Raw genomic sequence first — 26161 nt, forward strand, 5'->3', positions numbered from 1 at the left:
CAAAATACCATCAGCACATATCCTGTCCCACCAGATGCTCAAACACCCTCGACCACTGCTACACTTCACACAAAAGGCGCGTACCGCCCCATACTGCGTCCGCACGGGCAGTCAGATCATGCCTCGATCCTGCTGCTCCTGGTTTACAAGCAGAAACTGAAGCGAGAGAAGCCTGCGACGCATACTGTGCAGCGCTGGACACCAGAAGTGGAGGAAAGGCTCCAGGACTGCTTCGACTCCGTGGACTGGGACATGTTGTTCAGAAACATCCTCCAATCTGGATAAGTATGCCACAGTGGTAATGGACTTCATCCGGTACTGTGTAAGTGTTTGCATACCCAAAACAGTCCGCTCATTCCCTAAAACCGTGGATTACCACTGAAATCCGAAATAAAATCCGTGCGCGTACCTGCGCGTTTTACCCCGGAGACACGGACGCATACGAAGTGTACGTACGAGCTCCGCAAAACCATCGCCAGCACGAAACGGGAATACAGCAGGAAGGTAGAGTTTAACTGCACTCAAGATGTACGTAGGTTGTGGCAGGGAATCCAAACTTTAACAGATTATGAACCACAGACGCGGACATTGACAGGTGCCGCTGCATATTTTCCTGATGAACTGAATGCGTTTTACGGCCGTTTTGAGCTCGGAAACAATGACCCCCCCAGTGCTGCATGACTCCAGTCTTACCGTCTCTGTGGCACACGTGAGAAAAACTTTTAGCTGAGTCAACATCCTCAAAGCTGCTGGACAGAACGGAATTTCAGGGCGAGTTTTACAAACATGCAGTGAGCAACTGGCTGCTGACTTCACGGACATATTTAACACCTCCTTAAAAAGCTCAACTGTATCCACCTAATTCAAAAACACCACTATCCCCGTTACTAAGAAAGACAGTGAGCTGCCTTAATGACTATCGCAGTGGCACTGACCCCCCATTGCAATGAAATGCTTTTGAGAGGCTGGTGCTGGGACACATAAGGACACCATTCCAGACACTCTGGACCCACTGCAGCTTGCCTACCGCCACAACAGATCCACTTAAGATGCAATCTCACACACACTTCACACCACTCTGGCTCAACTGGACAATAAAAACAGCTATGCAAGGCTATTATTTATGGACTATAGCTCGGCATTTAACAGTCATCCCGACCAAGCTGACCCACCAACTACTAGGGCTGTCACGATTACTCGATTAATTTAGAGTACCCGGCAAAATGGCGGAAAGGCGGCGGTGTACAGAGACAGACGAGGGTCCGTGCAAAAATGGCAAAAAATGTCAACTGTGTGGGAACACTTCACGTTAGAAAAAAAAAAAAAAAAAAAGAGTTGTCTGCTGTCTGTGCAAAAACCAACTTAAATACAATAACAGCACATCTGCAATGCTACAGCACCTGAAGGCGACACATCCGCGTAACAGATGCTCCGCCAGCACGGTTCACGACTAGCTTTAATCATTTTGAATACTTTTAATTTGCACGCCGTTTTAAACACATGACCAAACATCATATATGTATGATATATTTGCATTATAAAGAGTTTCACCACTTAAACACCCGTCAGAGAGCACAATTTAATGGAATGTAGATGATGATAAACTCTGAGGAAATGTGAAGTTAAGGCGTGAATATATCCATGTTTCAAAATGTTCACATTACTTTTCATCGTGATTTCATAACTCATAAACTCCTGCTTGGGTTAGCATGTTTGATGGTTACTAATCACAAAAATCAAGGAATTATAACCCTTAGTGTGTGTGTATAAAAATTAACCATGACTTTATTTCAGTTTTGAAATGCAAAGCATGATATGTTATTCTTCACTTGTTGATTCTATTTTTATTGCAAATGAAACACAATTAAGGGGGTGCGGTGGCGCAGTGGGTTGGACCACAGTCCTGCTGTCCGGTGGGTCTGGGGTTTGAGTCCCGCTTGGGGTGCCTTGCGACGGACTGGCGTCCCGTCCTGGGTGTGTCCCCTCCCCCTCCGGCCTTACGCCCTGTGTTGCCGGGTAGGCTCCGGTGACCCCGTATGGGACAAGCGGTTCTGAAAATGTGTGTGTGTGTGTGTGTGTGTGTGTGTGTGTGTGTGTGTGTGAAACACAATTACTCGAGTACTCGCCAAAAGAATTGTCCGATTACGCGATTACCAAAATAATCGATAGTGACAGCCCTACAAACTACTAGGTCTGGGACTGAGTGCTACATTGCGCAACTGGATCCTGGATTTCCTCACCAACAGACCCCAGCGTGTGCGGATTGGTAGGAATACCTCGTCCCCACTGACCCTCAACACTGGCACTCCATAGGGAAGTGTCCTGAGCTGGGTGCTGTATTTCTTGTTCACACATGACTGTGTGACCAGGCACAGCTCCAATACCATCATAAAGTTTGCTAACGATACCATTGTGGGTCTGATCACTAACAACGATGAAACGGCCTACAGAAAGGAGGTGAGGCTCGTGGCAGAGTGGTTCCCGGACAACAACCTGTCTCTCAATGTCAGTAAAACTAACTGTTTGCTTGTGTATCTTTAATGTTATAAAAAAAAATGTTATGTTATTAAAAAAAAAAAATTGGTAGGAGGGTATCAGGATTTGTCTATCCGGTGTTTTATGCACCTACTTGAACGATGAACCTCGGTGCAGCAAGTGGTAGGCAACAAACTAGGTTTACTTGAGTCACATCTCTGCAACTGTGTCTCTTTCTTTCTTTTTATGTAATGCATAAATTATACTTTTGCTGAGATGTACATCGCTTTGGACAAAAGCATCTGCTAAATGAATAAATGTAAATGTCCTAAGGAGTTGGTGATTGACTTCAGGAAACAGGATACAGTTCATGCACCCATCTACATTGGAGGGGACATTTGTAGAAAGAGTCAACAGCTTCAAATTTCTAGGGGTCACCCTCACTGTCAAACTCACATGGACTGAGCACACAGCATCAACTATCAAAAAGGCCCATCAACGTCTCCATTTCCTCAGGTGTCTGAAGAAAGCTAGGATGTCCACTACAGTCCTCACCACTTTCTATAGGTGTGCTGTGGAGTCCGTCCTCACAGGGTGTATTACATCCTGGTGTGGCAGCTGCTCCATACAGGACAAGAAAACCCTACAAAAGGTGGTCAAAACAGCTCAGGAAATCATCGGCACACATGATCCTTGTACACAGTACTTGTACATATGACAATAAACTTGAAACTTCAACTTCAAACTTAACAAGGATGCAACCGGTCATCCTCACCTGCCCTTTAGTACACATACAGCTCCTGACTTAAAATTAGCACAATGGTAGAAGCACATAGGCAACATGGTGTGATTTGTAGGTGGTGTGCTCTTCTTTTAAAGGAGCATTTTCATATGCAGTATGTAGTGTGATGTTCAGACTTGTCCATAAAAATAAAGGCCAAGTGTTTATGATGATAATGTTATGTCTCTGAACAAAATGCTCTGTCACTCTGTAATCACAACTATTTGAAATATGTACTGATTTAACATATCTTTGCTACTAGGGGGAGCTGGTTGCGTAGAGATTAGAGTTGCTTTCTTTGGACTGCAAGATTGCAGTTTTGAATCCCACCTCCAACTGTAGTACCCTTGATCAAGGCCTTTACCATAAATTTCTCCAATAAAGTTTCCAAGCTCTAGAAATAATTGCCATTTTGTAGAAAAGTATTAGATAAATGTTATTAAATTGTTTCTGTGCTACACTGACTGTGGTGGTTACAAGAGGACTGTCAGATGATTATCTTTCAACCTTGGATGTACTCTTTTGGCTTCTACAAGTTATTCCTGTAAGGACAAGGGCATCAGCTAAATAAAGCATAGTAGTGTAGCTGACACCTTGACCAAGGCCACTTGAAATGTTACAATCATTTTTACACCACTGTGTTCCTCTTGTATCAATTCATGTTAGTACTTCAATTACTATACCAGGAGTGGGATTCTGGAAAGGGGTTATTAATTGTAACAGCCCATTTAGACAAAAAAAAAAAAAAAAACCTATTTATACCCCCTCTTTATTCTTTCTTTAATTTAAAAAAGAATGTTTATACTCATGGCCTGCTGTATGGTGGGTCTGGGGTTCGAGTCCTGCTTGGGGTGCCTTGCGGTGGACTGGTGTCCTGTCCTGGAAGTGTCCCCTCCCCCTGGCGCCCTGTGTTGCTGGGTTAGGCTTCGGTTTGCCGTGACCCCGCTTGGGACAAGTGGTCGACGACTCTGTGTGTTTTTACTTGTAATGAAGAACCATTTCTAATGCAGTTCAAACTGCTGAATCCTGTTGCTTTCCTATTTGTGTTATAAGATGAGACGTCAGGTTTCTGAAAGGTTCTTTGGAGAAATTGACTCCTTGTTTGTCTGAAATAAGTGCCTGCAGTTGTAAACCAAATGTCTATTATTTCAGTCTCATTGTCTTGTTTTAGGGGGTGCAGTGGCGCAATGGGTTGGACCAGGTCCTGCTCTCCAGTGGGTCTGGGGTTCAAGTCCTGCTGGGGGTGCCTTGTGGGGGACTGGTGTCCTGTCCTGGGTGTGTCCCCTCCCCCTCCGGCCTTACACCCTGTGTTGCCGGGTAGGCTCCGGTTCCCTGTGACCCCGTATGGGACAAGCGATTCAGAAAATGTGAATGTGTGTGTGTGTGTATATATATATATAGTGCTTATGTATTATAAACATGATAATATCTCTGTTCCCATCAGTGAACAGCAGGTGTGGCTGATTTGCTGGTTGATGGAGATGTGACAATAATGAACATAATGCAAAGCACAATATGTATGTGAAGTCATGAGCCAGCTGTTTGAAAAGACAAGGTATATGAAGTCACCTTATTGGGGAATTTCAGCTGAACTGAGATCTTTCCCTCCCTCCATTGCAGCTCTGAGGTTCTCTGTGGTTCCATAAGTGATGGTCTCTGAGTGATACTGATGTCCTCCACTTGAAGTAGCTTCTGTCCTGAGTGCTCATCCTGCCTGAGCCGTGAAGGTTATGAGTGACGATCCAAGTCCCAGAGAGGAGCTGGGTTCCCACCACAAGGAGCTGGCTGACATGATGACAGCCATCAGTGTGGTAGCTGGGAAAAGCCTTGTTTCCAATGGACATATGTCTAGTAGACCACAGGACCAAGTCTGGAGATTGCCTCAGCCACAGAATGTCTCAAACAGGAAAATGTCCTTACAGGAATGGGCGACATACCAAAGACCAAGTTGCAGGCCGACCATTGAATCCAAAAGGGTGTCTATCTCCAATGGCCAGGTCAGAGACATGCTGCGTACTGAAAAAATGGGGACAAGACTGCATAATACATGCATTTGTATCAAAGATTTTTGAACTCCAGCAGTGGTAGACCGTTTAAGTTAGTCAGTTTCCTGCACTTGGTGGCATAGGCACAGGCACTGGTTATGGTGGTTTGTTCATAATTTTGTTTGTACTTCCAAAATCACTTTCACTTTAAGTCACAATTGTTGAAAGCTTAACGATACCGATGTCCCTCGATTTATTTGTTGGTTGGGCTCTGTGAAAATTGTTGATAGAGCTATAAAAAAAAGCCTTGGTAATGATTTTAATTCTTTTATTCTTTATTTCAGGGGGCGTGGTGGCGCAGTGGGTTGGACCACAGTCCTGCTCTCCGGTGGGTCTGGGGTTCAAGTCCCGCTTGGGGTGCCTTGTGACAGACTGGTGTCCCGTCCTGGGTGTGTCCCCTCCCCCTCCGGCCTTACGCCCTGTGTTGCCGGGTAGGCTCCGGTGACCCCGTATGGGACAAGTGGTTCTGAAAGTGTGTGTGTGTGTATTCTTTATTTCTTTCTAATTCATTTCTTTCAGCTCTCTTGCATTAATATTGATGTTATACTTACTTTAAAATGTATTAATTTAAATTAGTTCAAAATTATCTTACACTCACTCGCATTTGTTAATTTTCATGAGCTCCCATTCTGTCTGTATTGTTGACAGATTCATCTCATGTGTAATGTTTGTCATCTTGTTATTGACTGTTAACCCTAATGAACACTAGATCCTGTAGAACTGTAAATGCTGTGGAAGTAAGCTGAATTAAGTTGCACAATCATATTCTGTTTAAGTGCTTTTTACTGATGGCTGACTGTCACGTTCCCCGTATCCGGCACATCGGCGACACCTGCCGTTCCCTGATGGGAACGACAATAAAGAGGGAAGCCGAGGAAACCCAGATGCGGAACCTTGTTTTGCCTCCTTGTTTCCCTGCGAACCGTGTTATCGAGAGACCCATTCCGACTTCGACCTTTTGCCTGTTTCTTTCTGACCACGTTCTTTGCCTAGCCCTTTGTACTACGTTTGCCGATCGCCTGCCCCTCGTCTCTGCTTATGGAATCTGATTCGGCTTCCGTGAACATCGATCCGAGAACTCTGCACTTGAGTCCGTCCGCTCTACGCGCAAGCGTGACACACTGTGTACAAAAACAGATTGATTTACAAGTAGATTTTCTTTTGTTTTAAGAAGTGAAGAAAAATTTAATTAAAAATAAATAACACTGAAAAATGCTGAGACCAGGGAAGCTAGTGTATGAAGGCAAAACGAACTGTGACGATGAAATTATTTTTTGTGTCACACCCCTCTTAGCACATCGGGGATCACCTGCGGTAGATCATTGGACAGGTGCATAAAAAGGGCAGCTCAGAGCACAAGCAGACGCGGAACCTTGCAGCCCTACTCCTTACTATCATTCAGTGTGCTCGTTACCTTGCCTACCTTTCCCGTTTCACCCGTCCTCTCCCCTGACCCATTTCCGCTCCTAGTCTTTTCTGCACTCAATGCCAATGGTTTCCACGATCTTCTGCCTGTTTCCCGGATTAGTTTTTGGATTGTCCTCTTGATCACGTCTGTACATCGGCAACCCTTTGCTTGTTTTTGACTACGGTTCCTGGATTCTCTTATTAAACTCCGACGCTCTGCACTTGGGTCCGATGGCTTCTTTCCAGTATGACACCATGACATTATGTGTCCATTCCTATAAGAAGGGAACATTGAGTTTGTACAGTTGACATCTTCTACAAAATCCAGCCTATCTATCGTGGTATACAGTCAAGCTCTCTGTTAAAATGATTCATTTTAACAGCTTTCTAAAAAATGAAAGCCCCCCTTTTTTGCTTCCTTCATGTCTGGTAGCATGCTGAAGCCAGTTACATTCATTGTTTCACTAACCCATCTATTCCCAGGATTGTGTTCAGCTCAACCAGTACAAGTTGAAGAGTGAAATTGAGAAGGTGGGGACATGCTATGTAAAGTGAAAAAATTTGTTTAAAGTCAAATATTTCCTTGATCTCCACATGGACATCTCACATCTGTCTGTCCTTATTCCTTAGGGCTCCTACAGGTGGTAAAATTGGCCTACAATGAAGATGATGACAAATATTATGTAAGTACTGTGCCTGCCAGGGCTTTCATCCCTGTATTGCTACCTTTGCTCTGGTAGTTTTGAGCTTCCCACTTCCTACTATCAGCCCAACATTTTTTGCTATATACAGTGCTGCTTAAAAGTTTGTGAACCCCAAAAAGGATGGTTGTATTTCTATCATAAAATAAATGTGAATGAATGATTATCATTTACACACCTGATTCAATTTATCTACTTGGTTTCTCAATGAGACTTGGGGTTCACTTATTTTTGTACCTGCACTACCCTTTTCAAACTGCATGCATGATTTCCTCTAAGCCAACATATGGAATTGGTCATTACACATGTTATTGCATGTCAGATGAGAAGCGCTGCTTCTCATTAAATAATTCTACCACAAAAAAGTTAAGGAACACAAGGGATTGACATACTTTCAAGCAGCACTCTAGCTTTCCCTCTGCTGTCTTAAACCCCTCTAATGTATATCTGCTTCCTCTACGAATCTCTTAACATTTTATCTACTTCATACCTGGGTATTTGTGGATACAGTCAGTGCATAAACAAGATGGTGTTATGTTCAGTTCTTTCTAAAGAAACAAGTCTGTTAATCATATGTGCAGTCTAACCTGTGAATAATTTCTAGAACAGTCAGTTTCGCTATGAGATGATTAAATCTGCTCAGTTGATGTATGTTTTAACTATGCCGCTTATATGGTTTAGATTTAGACTGTCTTAGAATTAATTCTATCACTATATCACTCAGCCAGCATTAAAAAGGGTTCCACACCAGCAATCTTAAAAGCATAAAATTTAATAATCTTAAGAATTTTCTCAAACTCTTGCTAGTTAAAGATCCAACCTATCAAAGTAAACAGATTTTTTTTTTTTTGTAGACTATGGAAGTAGTTTCTAAGAAGTTGTTGAAGCAGTGTGGATTTCCATGTAGGTGATCCTTTTGTACATTACATTTATTTAGCAGATGCTTTTCTGCAAAGCAACTTCCAATGAACTCTATATAGTGTTATCAGCCCACACCTATTGTCCAAGATGAGTATGCAGCAGTAGTACGTATAGTAGTATGCAGTGACTTGTTTTTACATACTGTACAAGTTTTACCCTGTTTTGGAGCTGAATTATGAAATCCATCATAACACTGTGGGATCTGTCAGACAGAATGCTACTGGCAGCATACTCCAATGAATCATTCCTTGTGAAATCAAAAAACTGTATAATTTCCAGATTATTTATTCATTTTCAATAACTGCTTGTTGTAATGAAAGGTTGTGGTTGTCTGGAGCCTATCCCAGAAGAATAGTGTGTGAGACAGAGTACACCCTGGATGCAGCAGAAGCCTGCCTCAGGGCAATCACTCACACTCCTTCACTCACAGTATCACACACTACAGACAACTTTAGAGTGAGCCTGTAGTGTGTGATACCTGAAAAGAGTCTTAAGTGTGAGCTGGTGACTCTAAATGGCCCTTGGTGTGTGTGTGTGTGTGTGTGTGTGTGTGGATGGGTAGATATTTGTAAGTTTCTAAGCGTGTCTAGCACTGTAAGATGCTTTGGACAAAGGGGTTAGCTAAATACAAATAAATAAGAATAACACTCTTCCTCACTGAAAATTACCATCCAAGTACAAACCCCATTTCCAGAAAAGTTGGGATATTTTCTAAAATGCAATAAAAACAAAAATCTGCAATTTGTAAATTCTCTTGAACCTTCATTTAACTAACAAAAGTACAAAGAAATGACAACATTTTGGCTGACCAACTTGATTGTATTTTGTAAATATAATAAAATTTTGAATTTGATGCCTTCAACACACTCCAAAAAAGTTGGGACAAAGGCAAAATAAGAGTGAAAGTTTATAAAATATTCAAGTAATACCGTTTTGGAAGATTCCGCAATAAGCAGGTGACTTGGTAACTGGTGAGGGTATCATGATTGGGTCTGAAAGGAGCATCCACGAAAGACAGTCTTTGCAGACAAGGATGGGTTGTGCCAGGCTACTTTGTGCCAAACTTCATGAGAGAATTGTCAGTCAGTTTAAAAAGAACATTTCTCAATGCAGGATCGCAAAATATTTAGGTCTTTCATCACCTACAGTACATAATATTCATGTAACTGTGAAAAGATTCATGGAATCCGGAAAATCTCAGTGCGTAAAGGGTAAGGCCAGAAACCACTAACGAACGTGTGTGACCTTCGAGCCCTTAGATGGCATTGCATGAGAAACCGTCATGCTACTGTGATAAATATAGCCACATGGGCTCGGGAGTACTTCAGCAAACTATTGTCACTTAACAGTCTGCTGCTGCATTCAGAAATGCAACCTGAAACTCTGTTATGCAAGGAGGAAGCCATACATCAGTTCTTTGCAGAAATGCTGCTGAGATCTCTGGGCTTGAGCTCATCTCAGGTGGACTGAAAGGTCGTGGAAACGTGTGCTGTGATCAAATGAGTCCACGTTTCAGCTTGTTTTCAGGAAGAATGGATGTTGAGTTCTCCGTGCCAAAGACGAAAAGAACCATTCAGACTGTTAGTAAAAGGTGCAAAAGCCAGCATCTCTGATGGTATGGGGATCTATCAGTGCTCACAGCATGGGTGACTTGCGTATGTGTGAAGGTACCATTTACACGGAGGCATATATTGGGATTTTAGAGAGGCATATGCTGCCATCAAGGCAACATCTTTTCCCAGGAAGTCAATGGTTATTTCAGCAAGACAATGCCAGGCCTCATTCTGGACATGCTACAACAGGATGGTTTTGTGGACACAGTGTGTGTGCTTGACTGGCCTGCCTGCAGTACAGATCTGTCTCCTATTGAAAATGTATGGCACATCACAAAGAAGTGTGGTCACAATCATGGACTGTTGAGCAGCTAAAGTCTTGTATCAGGCAAGAATGGGCAAAAATTTCACAATTTTGTATCCACAGTTCCCAAGTGATTAAAAAGTGTATTTACAAAGAAAGGTGTTGTAAAAAAGTGGCAAACATGCCTCTGTCCAAACTTTTTTGGAGTGTGTTGAAGACATCAAATTCTGAATTTGTTTATATTTAAAATACAATTAAGTTGGTCAGTGAAAACATTGAAAATCTTTTCTTTGTACTTTAGTCAGTTAAATAAAGGTTCAAGAGAATTAACAAATCACAAATGCTTTTTTTGACATTTAAGAAAATATCCCAAGTTTTCTGGAAATGGGGTTTGTAAAAACAGTTTTTTTTTTTTTTTTTTTTTTCTCTGTTTTACAACTTCCATATTTGCTTGGACCTGATTATTTCACTGTACTGCACTGAAATACATACAGAAATTTTCTACATGGTGTACTATTAATGGTGGTATAAGAACAAGAAAAAAATGGCACTTGAGTACAACTTCAGTGTCCTTGGGTGAACATTTATTGCCTGAAGCATTTTGGGTTTTATTTTCCCTTAGGTCGCCCCCTCCCAGAGGACAGGAAAGTGTCCAAGGACAGGAGCCTAAGATCCTTGGATCACTGGAGAGAGTATACCAGGAGATGGCAATCCTGAAGAAGCTGAACCATCTGAATGTTGTCAAACTAGTGGAGGTGAAATACTGTGAACTTCAGGCAAATGGTGGTGTTCTGTGTGGATGCTTGACCACATTTTATTCATATTAAAGACACATGTATAACACTTTTTTTTTTAAAAAAAACTTGATTGTGGTTGCTTTACTACAGCATTGCTCTCCTACCTCTTTTGTTTTGGTACCATTTCCTTTATGCAGGTTCTTGATGATCCTAATGAAGACAGTCTTCATATGGGTGAGATTTGACTGTTACCCTTTCTGTTTCCTTCAAGTCTGCCTGTCCGTGCAGAAAAAGATTTAAACAAGCAGGTTGATGTACAGTTGCATGGGAGGAATTCTGAATGTACTTTCAGGAGAAGAATGTGTATTAATGGTTTTGGCTGATTTGGGCTTTTTTAAAAATTTTTTTATTATATACAAGTATACCACCATAAGTGAAAGCATAAACAAGTTAATGGCAGCAGGAAAAATTTGCATGAACAGTGATTATTGTTTTTCCTTTTTTGTCTGTTTCCTACAGCATTTGAGTTAATGCAGAGAGGGTGAATATGAGCCCCATTTACTTTATTACTTTTTAAATTACTGTATTATTAAAGAGGCAAGTGTTAGCGCATCATGGGAGGCTTGTTGGACAGCAGCAAACCTCTTACATTCCAGGAAGCAAGTGGCTGGATACATGGGAAAAGGAAAGTGGTTGGGGCTACCTGCTGCTGTGATACCCAGTCTGGCAGACTTGTTTGTATTTCTGGTTCTACTCAGACCTGTTATAGAAGTTCACACCGACAAACCATTCACAGAGGAACAGGCTTGCATCTACTTCAGAGACATCGTCCTGGGCGTTGAATACTGTGAGTATCTTTCTAGGGCCCTGGGTGCCATACAAGGAGGTAGGCTGATCATGACATCTAATTCCCCATAAGCAGTGTCCCTGCACTCAGACTGGACCTTACAGACAGATCAGGCTTCAGATATGACATTTACATTTATTCATTTAGCAGACGCTTTGCTCCAAAGCGACGTATATCTCAGCAAAAATACAATTTGTGCATTACATTAAGAGAAAGAGACACAGCTGCAGACCTGTGATTCTTAAGTAAACCTAGTTTGTTACTTTCCACTTGATGTACCCATGTTCATCGCTCGAGTAGGTGCATAAAATGCAGGATAGATGAATCCTGGATAAGAGCTCTGTCACTCATTGTGACTGAGAGTCATAACAAGGGAACAAAGTGGCATTGTTCATACAAGCAAAGGAGGACTTAAATCAGTTGAAGCAGCCTGGGTAGCAGGGTATGGTTTCACCTGTCCCTCCCCTGCACCATTTTTTGGAGAAGAACAATGGAAACTGGGAAAGGGGACAAGAGTCAGAGAAGCACTCTGCTGCCTGGCAAGCACAGAGATTTAAGCCCCTTTCCAAACAACTGTAACAATCACCTTTAAAATCAGGATCAAACTGTAGGAAAGTTATAAGGTTGCAGAGCAGAAATCCAAAAACACAGGCAATGGAGAGAATGAATTCACAGATGAAGTTGTTTTCTTTGTTTCATGTAAAACCTACAAGTGCACCCAATTGGTCAAGCACTGTAACAGTAGGAGCTCATTTGAAGCTTCATTTTAAAAATAAGCAGTACTTCTCTGGTCTCTGCATTACAAAGAAGGATGGTAAAATTTAACATTTCCATGATCTGTCCAACAACTATCAGTAATTTTTTAAAGTGTCTCTGATTTGCTCAGACAGCTAAATGTCAAGTCTTTGCCCTTGTTTCTCCTCCTCCGCAGTGCACTTTCAAAAAATCATCCATCGGGACATCAAGCCCTCCAACCTGCTTCTGGGGGATGACGGGCATGTGAAGATTGCAGACTTTGGGGTCAGTAATGAGTTCAAGGGCAGCGATGCCCAGCTCTCCAGCACTGCCGGGACACCTGCCTTCATGGCCCCAGAGACCCTGACAGACGAGCTTCAGAGCTTCAGCGGGAAGGTATGAGCCAGCATTGCATCAGCTTACCTGTCATACAGTGGGGCCTGTGTTGCTGACTGGATGCTTCTTTGTATAGGCAGCAAAATTTGCAATACCGTACACGTACCCAACCTTTTAACCAATGTTTTTTTTTTTTTTTTTTTCCTAAACTTTATTCCTATTAGATATAGCTCTGCTTGAAAGCTTTTGAACTCTATAAGGATGGTTATTATTCTTGTATAAAATATTAAAATACATTTACATTTATTTATTTAGCAGATGCTTTTCTCCAAAGCGACTTCCAATGAACTCTAGGTAGTGTTATCAGCCCACACACCTTAATCACCAAGGTGACTTACACTGCTAGATACACTACTTACAATGGGTCACTCATCCGTACATCAAATGAATGATTATACATGAAACACATGAAAATAAACGTATAAAATGAATGATTTGCACACCTGATTCTACTTACGTACTTTGTTTAATCAGTGCAGCTTACTTTAAATTTATTAATTTAGCTGATCATTTTCTCCCAAGCTTCTTACATTAAGGTTACAATTATTACATACTCTCAATTATTTACCCATTGATACAGCTGGGTAATTTTACTAGTTCTAACCACTACACTCCCAGCTTGGGTTCACTTATTTTTGTACCTGCCCTGCTTCTGTTTTTCAACACATGCTATTTCCTATGAACCAACATCTGGAATTGGTCAGTACACACCCATGATAAAAAAGACTACTTCTCGTTAAAGATGTAGTAAAACTGGGGGACACTAAGCATTAATATACTGTGGCACGCAGCGCTGGGGGGTTTGGATGGGGTTAAGAAGGACGTAGAGGCACCATTCATCTCGAACGTTTTACTGAACACCGGCACACAGGGAAATAATGCTCTTGGTCCAAGGACCCCATTTCCGCGAAGACCTACGCCTCCAGCCAACCTTCCCAGTCTGCTTAGTGCCCCCAAGCTCTCCCTCCCAACACACTAGTAGGCACAGTCACCCCATCATTTCCCCCAGAAATGCCCCCAGTGGTTGCACACCCATATTTCACGTTTTTCCCCACAATGCAACTATCTACATTTCACAAGTTTCCCGCCCAAAACAGTAACACGGGTTGTTAAAATACTTTCAAGCAGCACTGTCTATTGGATATTACCATCTAGAGGTTATTACCACACACTGCCTACTTTAACAACAACAAGTTGTAAAGTGCTATGAGGTACTTTCCAAGGTAGAGGAAATAATAATTGCGTAGCAGACATATCGAGACATGCAGCACAGTAAATTGTGGCCAGAAGAGGGTGTTGTTTCTGTGTAGCTCATTATTGATTTTGTTGTTCTCAAGGCTCTTGATGTGTGGGCAATGGGAGTCACCCTTTACTGCTTTGTGTTTGGAAAGGCAAGTCACTTTTGAAATATTATGTCTCATCATGTTAACAATGGCAGATTAGTTGTTTAGGCAGTGGTTGAGGAGCTAGTGATAAAGCTATAGTGCTCATTCAGGTATCCATTTTTATGGATCTTGTTTTTTGGACTTGTATGTATGCTTTTTTTATGATGTGTGTTTACTGGCCTTATATTGTCCTCTCCAATTAATTCCAAATTTTTTAAGTTACTACTGGGAAAATGACTTTGTAGATTCTTCATATGCCTTCACCCACTGATGTTTCTACCATTCTAATGGCTGATTCATTTTCCTTTTCTTTTGGAAGTGCCCTTTTACAGATGAGTATATTCTGGCTTTGCACAGACGGATTAGAACCCAACCTGTGGAGTTCCCAGATACGTAAGCAATTTGACACATTACCAAACCTCACCATGTGTTGCACAGGCTGTTTGTCTACCTGTGTTATGAAAACCTTTGGCACTCATTGCCACACTTGAGTGAACTGCATAGTCCTTGTTATACTGTGACCCCTGACCCTAGATTTTGGCAAAGCATCATTGTAATGTCTGGTGGTGAAGCGTAATCTCACACAATACTTTTTTTGTTCCAAGGCCGACTATCAGCAATGATCTTAAGGATCTGATCCTGAGAATGCTGGAGAAAAACCCCAACACAAGGATCACAGTTCCTGAAATCAAGGTCAAATAGGTCTAGTAGTTCTGAACAGGATCTTGGGTAATATTATATACATAAGCTGAATACTTCATTATGCATCATATCGATTATACTGGTCTTTTTTTTTTTTTCTTACATTCTGCATGTTCCTGACAAATTCATCTGATTTGATCAGTGACATGCTCTCTATCTTTAAATGGTATATATAAATATATATGATGGTTTATAGCCTACATTACACAAGCTGTAAATGCCATCACATACTGGACTTCTGAGGAGTGTAAGCACTTAGATTTAAAAACTGCTGAATTAAAATGTTTATGAAGATGAAGCTATGACAATGAAGCTAATAATCTTCCAGTCTACAGGTCATTGACAGTCTGGCTCTGACTCCTGACTGCTGCTGGCAGCTGCAGCCATCAGTGTACACATTGAATCTCATGTGACTTTCACAGAAGATTAAGTGTAAGGAGGGTAAATCTAGTCCAGTGACATCATCTGCAAATCCACTGCATCAGGAAACCCAGAAATAACTTTTGGTCCATGTAAAGATCACGACAGGCTTTCCAGTAAGCAGCAGCAGAAGGAAAACAAGTTCTCTTAATTTTGCACCTAGCCCTCTTAGTTTTAAAGTCCAAACCTAAAATAGTATTAAACAGACCCACAGAATTAATTTTCCTTAGAATTCCCAAATAAACCCTTATATTTTGTTTCACTCTACCAGTTTTGCCATGTAGGTAGCAGCAGGCTGTAGGCTGGCTAAAGTCACCTGAATACACATTGTGCTGTTAGGGCAGCTGGGACCAGCTGGTATCATAATGGTTAGTGCTGCTGACTTTGGAGCCAATGGTTGTATGTTTAAATCCCACCTGCAGCTGTAGTACCCTTGAGCAAGATACTTATCCTCAGTTGCTCCTCTAAAATTACCCAGCTGTATAAATAAATAAAATGGCTCTTCCCGGATCGGAGCCTTGGTGTGGCAGAAGGGCTTGTGTGATCTAGGGATCTCCAGAGCTATGTCATTGGGAGCAGTATGCTCCTCGTAGGCTTTCCCAAGGCGAACAGGTCTGGAGTGAAGATCCAAACTAACACTATCCAAAAACCTCCATGGAAAAAGTAAACAGGAGAACTTTAACCCTACCCAAAATAGGGTCACCAGGACCTACCCCTGGACCCAGGCCCGGGGGTAGTGTTCCTAGGTGAGTGCCTGGTGGCCGGGCAGGTCACACAACCCGGCCGGGCTCAACTTGAAAAGGCAACGGGGGGGGCATGTGGGCCCACCACCCACAAGGTCCAATATGGGGGTTGGGTGTGATGTAAACCAGATGGCAGGAGAGGGCAGGGTGGCGCGTGGCATCGCTGCCCCTCGCGACAGAAACTGGCTCTTGGCACGGAGGGAAGGAGCCGGAACTGGTGCGGTAGGTTGAGAGATACCAGCTAGATATAGTTGGGCTCACCTCCACTCACCGTGTTGCCTCTGGAACCAAACTCCTCGATAGGGGGTGGTCTCTCTTCTACTCAGGAGTTGCACAGGGTGAGAGTTGCCGGGCGGGTGTGGGGATACTCACAAGCCCCCGGCTGGCTGTCATACAGTTGGAATTTATCCCGGTGGATGAGAGGGTCACCTCAATGCGACTTAATGTCGCAGAGAGGAAAACTTTGACTGTTGTGTGTGCTTATGCACCAAACAGCAGTTCAGGTATTCAACCTTCTTGGAGAGAGTGGGTGGGGTTCTGGACAGGGCCCCACCTACAGACTCCATAGTCCTGCTTGGGGACTTCAATTCTCACGTTGGCAATGACTGGGAAATCTGGCGGGGGATGATTGGGAAGAACGGCTTGCCCGATCTGAACCCGAATGGTGAAATGTTATTGGACTTCTGTGCTAGTCCTGGTTTGTCCATAACAAACACCATGTTCAAACACAAGGATGCTCATAAGTGTACTTGGTACCAGAGCTCTTTGGGCCAAAGGTTGATGATCAACTTTGTAGTCGTTTCATCTGACTTGAGGCCACATGTTCTGAACACTCGGGTGAAGAGAGGTGCTGAGCTGTCAACCGATCACCATCTGGTGGTGAGTTGGATCACATGGCAGAGAAAATTGATGAACAGACCCAGTAGGCCCAGGAGTTTAGTGAGGGTGTGCCGGGTTACGACTGTCGGAGGACTTTGTCCGGAATGATTTTAACTCGCATCTCCGGGAGAACTTCTCCCATGTCCCGGAGGAGGTAGGGGACATGGAGTCTGAACGCATCCCGTTCTGTAGAAGGAGCACTTTGACGAACTCTTAAACCCGAGAGATATGCCTCCCTCAGGGCCAGAGGCTTCCGGGCTGTCAGAGTCCATTTCTCTGGTGAAAGTCACTGAGGTAGTTGGTAAGTTCCACGGTGGCAAAGCACCAGGGTGGATGAGATTTGTCTGGAACTGCTTAAGGCCCTGGATGTTGTAGGGCTCTCATGGCTGACACGCCTCTGCAATGTTGCATGGACCTCAGGGACAGTGCCTTTGGATTGGCAAACTTTAAGAAAGGGGACCGAAGAGTGTGTGCCAACTATCAGGGTATCACACTTTTCAGCCTCCCTGGGAAGGTCTATGCTAGGGTACTGGAAAGGAGGCTCTAGCCGATAGTTGAACCTCGGATGGAAGAGGAACAATGTGGATTTTGTCCTGGCCGTGGAACAGTGGACCAGCTTTTTACCCTCTCACAAATAATTGAAGGGGCATGAGAGTCTGCTAATCCAGTCTACATGTGTTTTGTGGACTTGGAGAAGGCCTATGACTGTGTTCCCTGGGAAGTTCTGTGGGAGGTGCATAGAGAGTATGGGGTACCAGGGCCACTACTGTGGGCCATTCGGTCTCTGTACACACGGAGCGAAAGCTGTGTCTGCATACTCAGCATTAAGTCAAGCCCATTCAATGTGAGTGTTGGACTCCGCCAAGGTTGTGACTTGTTTCCACTCCTGTTTGTGGTCTTCATGGACAGAATATCAAGGCACAGTCAAGACCAGTAGGGAATTCAGTGTGGGAGTCAGAAGATGACGTCTCTGCTTTTTGCAGATGATGATGTCCTTTTTGGCACTGTCACATGGTTGCTTCCAACACGCACTGGAATGGTTTGCAACCAAGTGTGAAGTGGTTGGGATGAGGATTAGCACCTCAAAGTCTGAGTCCACAGTTTTCTCACGGAAAAGGATGGCATGCCACCTCCAGGTAAGGGGAGAGAATTTGCCCCAGGTGGAGGAGTTTTAAGTATCTTGGGGTCTTGTTCACAAGTGAGGGGAGAAGTAAGCTTGAGATTGCCCACAGATTGGGAGCAGCGGCAGCAGTAATGCGGTTGCTGTACCGGACTGTAGTGGTGAAGGGGGAGCTGAGCCATAAGGCAAAGCTTTCCATTTACCGGTCGATCTACGTCCCTACCCTCACCTATGGTCATGAACTTTGGGTAATGACCGAAAGAATAAGATCGCAGATACAAGTGGCTGAAATGAGTTTTCTCCGCAGGGTGTTGGGACTCACTCTCTGTGATAGGGTGAGGAGTTTGGACATCCGGGAGGAACTCGGAGTAGAGCCGCTACTCCTCCACATTGAGAGGAGCCAACTGAGGTGGTTTGGGCATCTGATAAGGATGCCCCCTAGGCACCTCCCTTTGGAGATATACCAGGCATGGCCAACTGGAACGAAGCCCCGAGGTCGGCCCAGGACTCGCTGGAGGGATTATATCTCACAGTTGGCCAGGGAACAGCTGGGGATCCCACAGGCTGAGCTGGAGGAAGTTGTGGGGGACAGGGGTGGCTGGGCATCTCTGCTCTCCCTATTGCCACCGCAACCCTACTAGGACAAGCAGGAAAGAAAATGGATGGATGTATAAATGGATAAATATTTTAAGTAGCTTAATATTTGTAAGTTGCTTTGGAGAAAAGCGTCAGGTCAATATAAAGTTAAAGCCAAACACAAACTGTTCATTGTTGACCAAAGAAAATTGGGTGGAGGCAAGAAGTTCAAGTTACCTGATAAAAACTCTTTCTGTTGTTGAGAAATAAAGTATATTTTAATCTCAAAATACTAAGACAGTAGATTTCTCTGGTACCAAGGTCCAGTCACTTTGCTGCATGTGGTAATAGCTTACTGTGTAATGAACATGTGACTATATATTGTCCTTGCTACACCCTGGCAATATTGTTCCCATAATACACTCTGCAGTCTCAATAAATATAGCCTTGTCTTGTCTATGCAGTTGCACCCGTGGGTAAGCAAAAATGGTACAGCGCCTCTGCCATTAGAGGAAGAGCACTGCACGGTAGTCGAGGTGACAGAGGAGGAGGTGCAGAACTCAGTCAAGCTCATCCCCAGCCTGTCCGCCATGGTGAGCAACTGTATTTACAAGGATAGTAAACTCTGAATACAGATGTTTTTTTTGGTCAAAATTTAGAATTCTGACAGTTTTTTTGTTGGTCTGTGTGCAATATTTGAAAGCTCTAACAGATAATATATGTATACATATTAATATATGCTTATAAAGCCTGTAACAGACTACTTGTCACAGTCCGACCCCTCTCTACCTGTGTATACCTAACTTCCAAACAAAATCCCCAATACAGATCCTGGTCAAAGCCATGCTGAGGAAGCGCTCTTTCAGCAACCCCTTTGAGTACCTGGCCAGGAAGGAGAGATCCATGTCCGCCCCAGGGAAACTGCTGATGTAAGTGGGGCATTGCTTCGCCATTACAATAGCCTGATCTTGATGCATTGTCATCATTGTTTTAGTCCTTACTCTGATCCATGTGCAAAGATCCACTTGCGTGAGTTTGTAAGGATTCGCTCGCTCACTCACTCATTATCATTTACTGTGTGTCCAAATCAGGGTTGCAGCAGCCTGGAGCCTATCCAGGAAGCACAGGACTCTAGGCTAAGAATCAATAGATGTCAGTGCAATTCTTTTTTTATATGCTTGCATAAATATCATATATGTCAACATCACTCAGACACTCAGCTTACCTAACTACATCGACTGCAGTATAAAACTGTTCATTTTCACATTGGCAGTATATGCAGTGTGTCTGTATATGTGTTGGAGGCAGCATGGTGGAGCATGTTCACCATATCTGAAACAGAAACTGGTAGCTGACTTCACAAAGGTGGGAAGCATGGAAGTGGAACTCTGCTGTAACTCAAGCACTGCTGAATTGAATGGCTTACTGCCGGATGCTGAATTTAGGGTTCAGCCTGAAGTAAATTAGTATTAGAGAAACAACCATCATATTCCCAGCTCCACCATAAAGCTCTGTGAGGCCAGCCTTTTTCTAGCTCCATGTTCCAACAGGTGTGTAAAGATGACAATTTCCAATAACCATGATGGGTTAAACACTTCATCCATCTTCTTCTGTCCTGCTTGTCCTAGTAGGGTCGTGGTGGCAGCAGGGAGAGCAGAGATGGGTTAAACACTTTGCACAAGGAATTTTCCATCAAATCTGATTAGATTAGCAGTTACCTCCAGAAACTTGACTGCTTGAAGTTTATGTTGGATTATTATGCATCAGTTTTCCACTGTGCTGGGAAGAATTTTTGTTCTGACTAAAACTAAGTAATCATAATCAAGAATGATTTTTCACTCACTTAATCCTGATATCTGCTTGTCCAAGTCAGGTGGTCTGCAGCCTATCTCAGAAACACAGGGCATTAGGCTAATTAGGGGACACCATGCATAAATTAACCTCAGTTTGCAAGGGCAAATTTGTTCTGTGATATCACCTTGTTAAGGGAATTCCTGTTGTTAGGGGATCAAACTAACTTTTTTCTTATTAGAAAAAAAGGTTGGCTGCCAGACGAAAAATGTGTCACCTAAAATGAATTTTGAAAAACAATAAAAAGTATTTTTATGCATGATACTGGAGCACTGAATAGTGTTTGACTGTTGATACTAGATGATCTTCAGTTGATTGCAGTATTAAAACTTTATTTGTTGTGGTGTGAGAGTGGCACAGCAAGTGATGTTGCTGTCTCACAGTGCCTGGGTGGTGCAAGAGGATGTGGGTTTGATCCTCACTCGGTCTGAGTGGAGTTAGCATATTCTCCCCTCGTCTATGTGTGTTTCCTTTGATTTCCTCCTACAGTCCAAACACATGCTATTCAGGTGGACTGGTAACTCTAAAGCCACCCAGTGTGTGTGTGTGTGTGTGTGTGTGTGTGTGTGAGAGACAAAGAGAAAGTGTGTTTCACTGATGTATGGATGAGTGACCCATTGTAAGAAGTGTATCTAGCAGTGTAAGTCACCTTGGCGAATAAGGTGTGTGGCCTGATAACACTACACAGAGTTCACTGGAAGTCACTTTGGAGAAAAGCATCAATGGATATTCATATTGCTCAATAAACGTGCATGTGTGTTTAATCATTTTTAATCATTTGTTCAATAATAGAAAAACCTATATGCAACAACATCTGTAATGTATTCTGATTCATATTCTAAAATCTGACAAATTAACTGTACTGAAGAATCACGGTTGGGGGTGCGGTGGCGAAGCGGATTTGGCCAGGTCCAGCTCTCTGGTGGGTCTGGGGTTCAAGTCCTGCTTGGGGTGCCTTGTGACGGACTGACGTCTTGTCTTGGGTGTGTCTCCTCCCCCTCTAGCCTTATGCCCTGTGTTGCCAGGTTAGGCTCCGGTTCACCATGACCCCGCTTGGGACAAGTGGCTTCAGCAAGTGTGTGTGTGTGTGTGTGTGTGTGTGTGTGTGTGTGTGTACGTGTACGTGTACATGCGTGAAGAACCACGTGTCTGCATCCAGATCTCTCCTTCTGTTGATTATGCATTCTTTTTATTGTTCTCAGTTGTATTTCACTTTGGAGAAAAGCATCTTCTGAACGAATAAATGTAAATATCAAAACTGATAAAGCAAATTCAGTTTATTGTTCCTAATTCATTTACTTGACATTTTTCTCCAAAGCAACTTACAGTGCTGGGCTACTAAAAATGTTTGATGTGATCATTGAGTACAGTCAATTCATCACATTCCACCAGCATACATTACATCAGTAGGTGCATATAGGCTTTTCCATTATTAAACATCATTATAATTATTAAGCATCACAAGCGCATACATGTTTATCAAGCACTTAAGAGATCAGGGGAGAAGTGAGACTGAAAGAAGAGAGTTTTAAGATCCTACTCATATGTAGAGAGAGATTCAACAGCTCTGAGTGAGAGGGAGAGGTCATTCCTCCACATCAGTCAGAACTGAAAACCTTTGTGCTTTTGATTGTGGACCAGTTGTGCATGGGACAAACAAGTGGGCAAAGGAATGTAGCAGTCTGTTTGGGGTGTAGCAAGTGATCAGGTCTTGTTAATATCGGGAAGCAGATATTTTAATGGTTTTGTGGGCTGTAACCATAGTCTTGTATTTGATCCAGGCAGCTATATGAAGGCAATGGAGAGAGATGAGGAGGGGGGATATATGGGAAGGCTTCGGCAGGTGAAATACAACTCGTGCAGCAGCATTCTGTATCAGCTGGAGAGGTTTGGTGGCAGAGGTTGGAAGGCCAGACTTAAGTCGATCATCACTCCCAGGCTCTTAGCCGATGAGGTAGACAAATAAGCAAGTTGTCCAGTTTGATGGAAACTTCTTGACAGGAGGTGGGACCAGCTGGGAGGTAAAGGATCTCTGTTTTGGACAGGTTAAGTTGAAGGTGATGATCAGACATCCAGTCAGAGGTGTACGAGAGGGAAGTGGTGATGTGTGAGAAAATATTATATTGACACTGATGAATGGTTTTGCCTGGTTGACACTGCCAGTGTGATATGATTTTGTTCTGCCATGTTGTCATACTAAGCAGATTCTGTACATAGTTAATTTTTAGTATTCTGTGATTTTAACTGTTCACGTGGGTTATTGTTTAACTTTGTTTTTGCTGCATTTAATGACTGCTCTGAAGCCAAACGACTAGATTTGTGTTGTCAGGAATCACCTGTGGAGGCCTGAGAACATGCGTGTGTGCTTCTTCTGTTTTCTTTTTTGAGGGTCCTGTGAAGAACTGTGTACCTGACAAAAAGCAATTCTGCTGAAAAAGCTATATATTTTCACAACCTGTTTCAGCAAATTTTTTTTTTTTTTTTGCTGTGGACTCTGGTATTTGAGGGAAGGTAATATACACACAGTCTTTGAAAACCTGACATTCTGTGTGTTAGGGGCTGGTTTTTCTAAATATGCCAGTGCATTTCATTACCCCTTGTTCTTGCTGGGCACTTGATTTGACAGAAGTCCAAAATTTCTTGCATGACGACCTTGACGACCTGTTCTTTGGTTCCCTTCTCTCTATTTACAGTGACACGTGTCTGTTGCGCTCCTCTGGAAAGCTGCATCCATCCCTCAGGTAACTGAGTCTTTATATGCTCTCCCTCTCAGGTCATGGGACTCTTTGTATGCACAAGAAACCTGAGGGTGATGGAGTTTAAAGGTTGCAGTACAGGCTGCAGGATTAAGCTAGTCAAAGAGAGAGTGTAACACTGAAGCTGCTTTACAGTGGGGAGGTCAAGAGCTCAGCTGTACTGTTAGGGGTGTCATAAGCTGTAATAAATTCGGAGTGTTTTGGTGTAAAGGCTTGTGGTTGGGTTTTTTATTTCCAGTCCTGGGGACTTAAGCAACGTCACCATTTTGCTGTAGGCCAGCATTATCATAGCAATGACTTGTTGTCCAAGCCCTTTGTTTAGTTAAAATGGGTGTGTTATGGGTGTGCTGTGGCTGGACTTGCTCTAAAATGTGTAGTCTCTTGGATCCTAAGAACTAGAATTGAAGAATTACCTTAATAGGGGTCATTTGCTTCATTGCATAATTCATCAATCAGTGTGTGTTTCCATCCATCTCTTTGTAATTCTGTCTTTGTCTGGCTCTGTGTTCATGCCAGTCTCAGTGTGATCCTGTGTGTATGGCTGTCTCTGCTTGACTCTGTGTGTGTGCCAGCCTCTCTTTGATTCCGTTGCTCAATTTGCTGGCTCTCTCTCCCTTCTGGCCTCTCCAGATCAGGAAGTGGGAGCAGCCGGGGGAGCAGGGAGGGCGAGCTGGAGGACCTCTGTGAAGATGAACCTTCAGTCTGAAGCCCCCAGCAGAATATCAAGCTTTTTTTTTTTTTTTTTTTTTTTTTTTTTTTTTTTTTTTTTTCTCTGTCTGTAGTACTGAGACTAATGTGGCATTCCAGAGCTGATGTGTTCCATCAAAGTGTTTATCTTGCTGTGGAAACAGCTGTTCACGGCACTTTGTATCATTTAACTGTTATCCCATGTTGTGTTTTCAGGGAACTTTAACTTAAAGTATAACAGTAAAAATTGTACTCATACCCATGCTATAAGACTGATGCTAATAGTGTTGATGCTAATAGTATAAAGGCAAAACGGCTACTTGTATATCTTTCTCTCCGCCTTTCGTGCCAAAAGTTAGAGGCACATTTCCAGCAAAGTACTTGTATTCCATCTGTATATTAAAGCTACAGGGGAATATTTAAAATGTAATTTTTGTTATAATGAGTGATCCTTCTTTGGTTCGCTTAGTCACTCCTCAGCTTTGAGTCAAAGCTTGTCTGTTCTTTTGGACTGTGACTTGTTGTGACTGGAGCTGTCCATGAAAATGTTTTTGTAGAACATTCTGCTTTTTCTCCTTTTTGTCACTCTGGTGTCTCTTAGGACGGTGGAGAAGTAATTACTATGAGCAGGCTAAGAAAATAATAACTTGTAATATTGGAAGCTGTCTTATTTAGACCAGGAGGAAATGTGTAAAGACCTTCTTGCACGTTCTTCATTCAAAGATGTTAAACATTTTATTTAACATCACCATAACCCTAATAAATTTTATCTTGCTATTTGCAGATCTGAATATTTTTAGAAAAAGTCCAAAAAGAGTTTGAGTTTATAAATGTCTGAACAAAAAAAAAATGTTTATGCCTGAAAACTGACATATTAGTTTTATAACTAACAAAATCTAAGTTCTTAGAATGGAACATGTGACAGGGTAATTTAATTTTTAGTTTTTAGGACTGTCTTTGTAAATGTTTCTAACAAATGCTGTATTAAAAATACTAAAGTTTTCATACCTGTTATACTATGCTTTGGCTGCATTACATATTATGGAAATTTGTTATAGTTTGTTAATGTAATTAGTCAATTCTATGGCTAAATACTATCACTTGTATATTTTTAAAAACAATACATTATTTGTAAGCGTCAGATTTTATTTGTACTCATTTTCTGCTGTGTAGATTGCAGTACCTCACAGATGGATGTGATGTTTTTTTTATCATGTGCTGTATATTGATATGTTACTTGTTTTCACTGATCTTATATTCTGATCTGATGATGTGATATGGCTGATATTTGTTTTTCACTTGCTTCACCCCAAGACTGCTATCCTCCAGCTGTGCCCACTTGATGGTCCCACACAAGAAAGGTCCAAAATCATAAGCACTAAGTTTTTCTTCCTCCGATGTGGTGGAGTGACCTCTCACTCAGAACTGCTGAATCTCTCTCTTCATTCAAGAAGGTTTTCAAAACTCTCCTCTTTCAGATTCACTTTTCCTCTGATCTCTTAAGTGCATGATAAACCTGTAAATGTTTAATAATTTTGTGATTGGAAATTTTTGAATAATGGATAGACCTTTTTGTAGCTGCTTAAGTAATGTATACTAGTTCATATGGTGGAATGTGATAAATTAACTGTACTCTAGAATCACATGTTTGTATCCAAATCTCTTGCTGTAGATGTAATGCACTCACTGTATTGTTCTCCGAGATGTACATTGTATTGCAGAAAAGCATCTGCTAAATGAATATATGTACATGTAAATGTTACTCCTTATGCGGACCTATGAGTATCAAAATGCAGTACTGACAGCTCAGAACCACTCTAGCAGTAGGAGGTCAGCAGTACTGACAGACAGAAGATTCATAAGAGTTTGATCATTATGACAAGAAGTGTTGAAAAACCAGAAAAAAACTCCTATAAAGGAAATGCAGTGAGATCAGTCTCCTTCCCGATAACAATAACAGACTGCGGCTCGTAGCAGGCAACGCAGCCGTCTGGGCAGCACTTTTCATACAGAACATTAATGCTTATATTATAATGGGTGCATCAATCTCATTCAGGCAGCAGAGGGCACTGTTTAATATTTACGCCACAGGGGTGTCAGTTGTACTGCGGGTGAGCGAAGTGCTGTCCAGCAAATCAGC

General features: G+C 42.5%; 1 protein-coding gene across 10 annotated transcripts; it reads left to right on the forward strand.

The window, feature by feature from the left end:
* Window positions 1-242: 242 nt before the first annotated feature.
* On the forward strand, window positions 243-24080 carry LOC114911599 (calcium/calmodulin-dependent protein kinase kinase 1-like). 10 transcript variants are annotated; one of them, XM_029255453.1, is made up of 15 exons: window positions 243-504; window positions 7192-7239; window positions 7339-7391; window positions 10810-10942; window positions 11122-11158; window positions 11444-11465; window positions 11683-11771; window positions 12703-12902; window positions 14240-14293; window positions 14607-14680; window positions 14893-14980; window positions 19192-19320; window positions 19556-19656; window positions 23272-23319; window positions 23965-24080. In XM_029255453.1, exons 3-15 carry the CDS (start codon window positions 7369-7371, stop codon window positions 24038-24040), a joined length of 1074 nt encoding a protein of 357 aa, XP_029111286.1. In that variant the 5' UTR covers window positions 243-504; window positions 7192-7239; window positions 7339-7368; the 3' UTR covers window positions 24041-24080. The 10 variants fall into 10 exon arrangements, 9 of the variants coding, with proteins under 9 accessions (XP_029111286.1, XP_029111287.1, XP_029111285.1 ...); XM_029255454.1 differs by having other exon boundaries at window positions 246-322; XM_029255452.1 differs by lacking the exon at window positions 243-504 and adding an exon at window positions 6263-6450.
* The last annotated feature ends 2081 nt before the right edge of the window (window positions 24081-26161 follow it).

Source organism: Scleropages formosus, chromosome 10 (assembly GCF_900964775.1).
Source record: "Scleropages formosus chromosome 10, fSclFor1.1, whole genome shotgun sequence".
Classification (NCBI taxonomy): domain Eukaryota; kingdom Metazoa; phylum Chordata; class Actinopteri; order Osteoglossiformes; family Osteoglossidae; genus Scleropages; species Scleropages formosus.

Coding starts and splice junctions, on each gene's coding strand:
- LOC114911599 (XM_029255453.1), top strand. CDS start 7,369: ATGAAGATGATGACAAATATTAT. Junction 12,903..14,239: donor TTCAGAGCTTCAGCGGGAAG/GTATGAGCCAGC, acceptor GTTGTTCTCAAG/GCTCTTGATGTGTGGGCAAT. Junction 14,294..14,606: donor ACTGCTTTGTGTTTGGAAAG/GCAAGTCACTTT, acceptor TTCTTTTGGAAG/TGCCCTTTTACAGATGAGTA.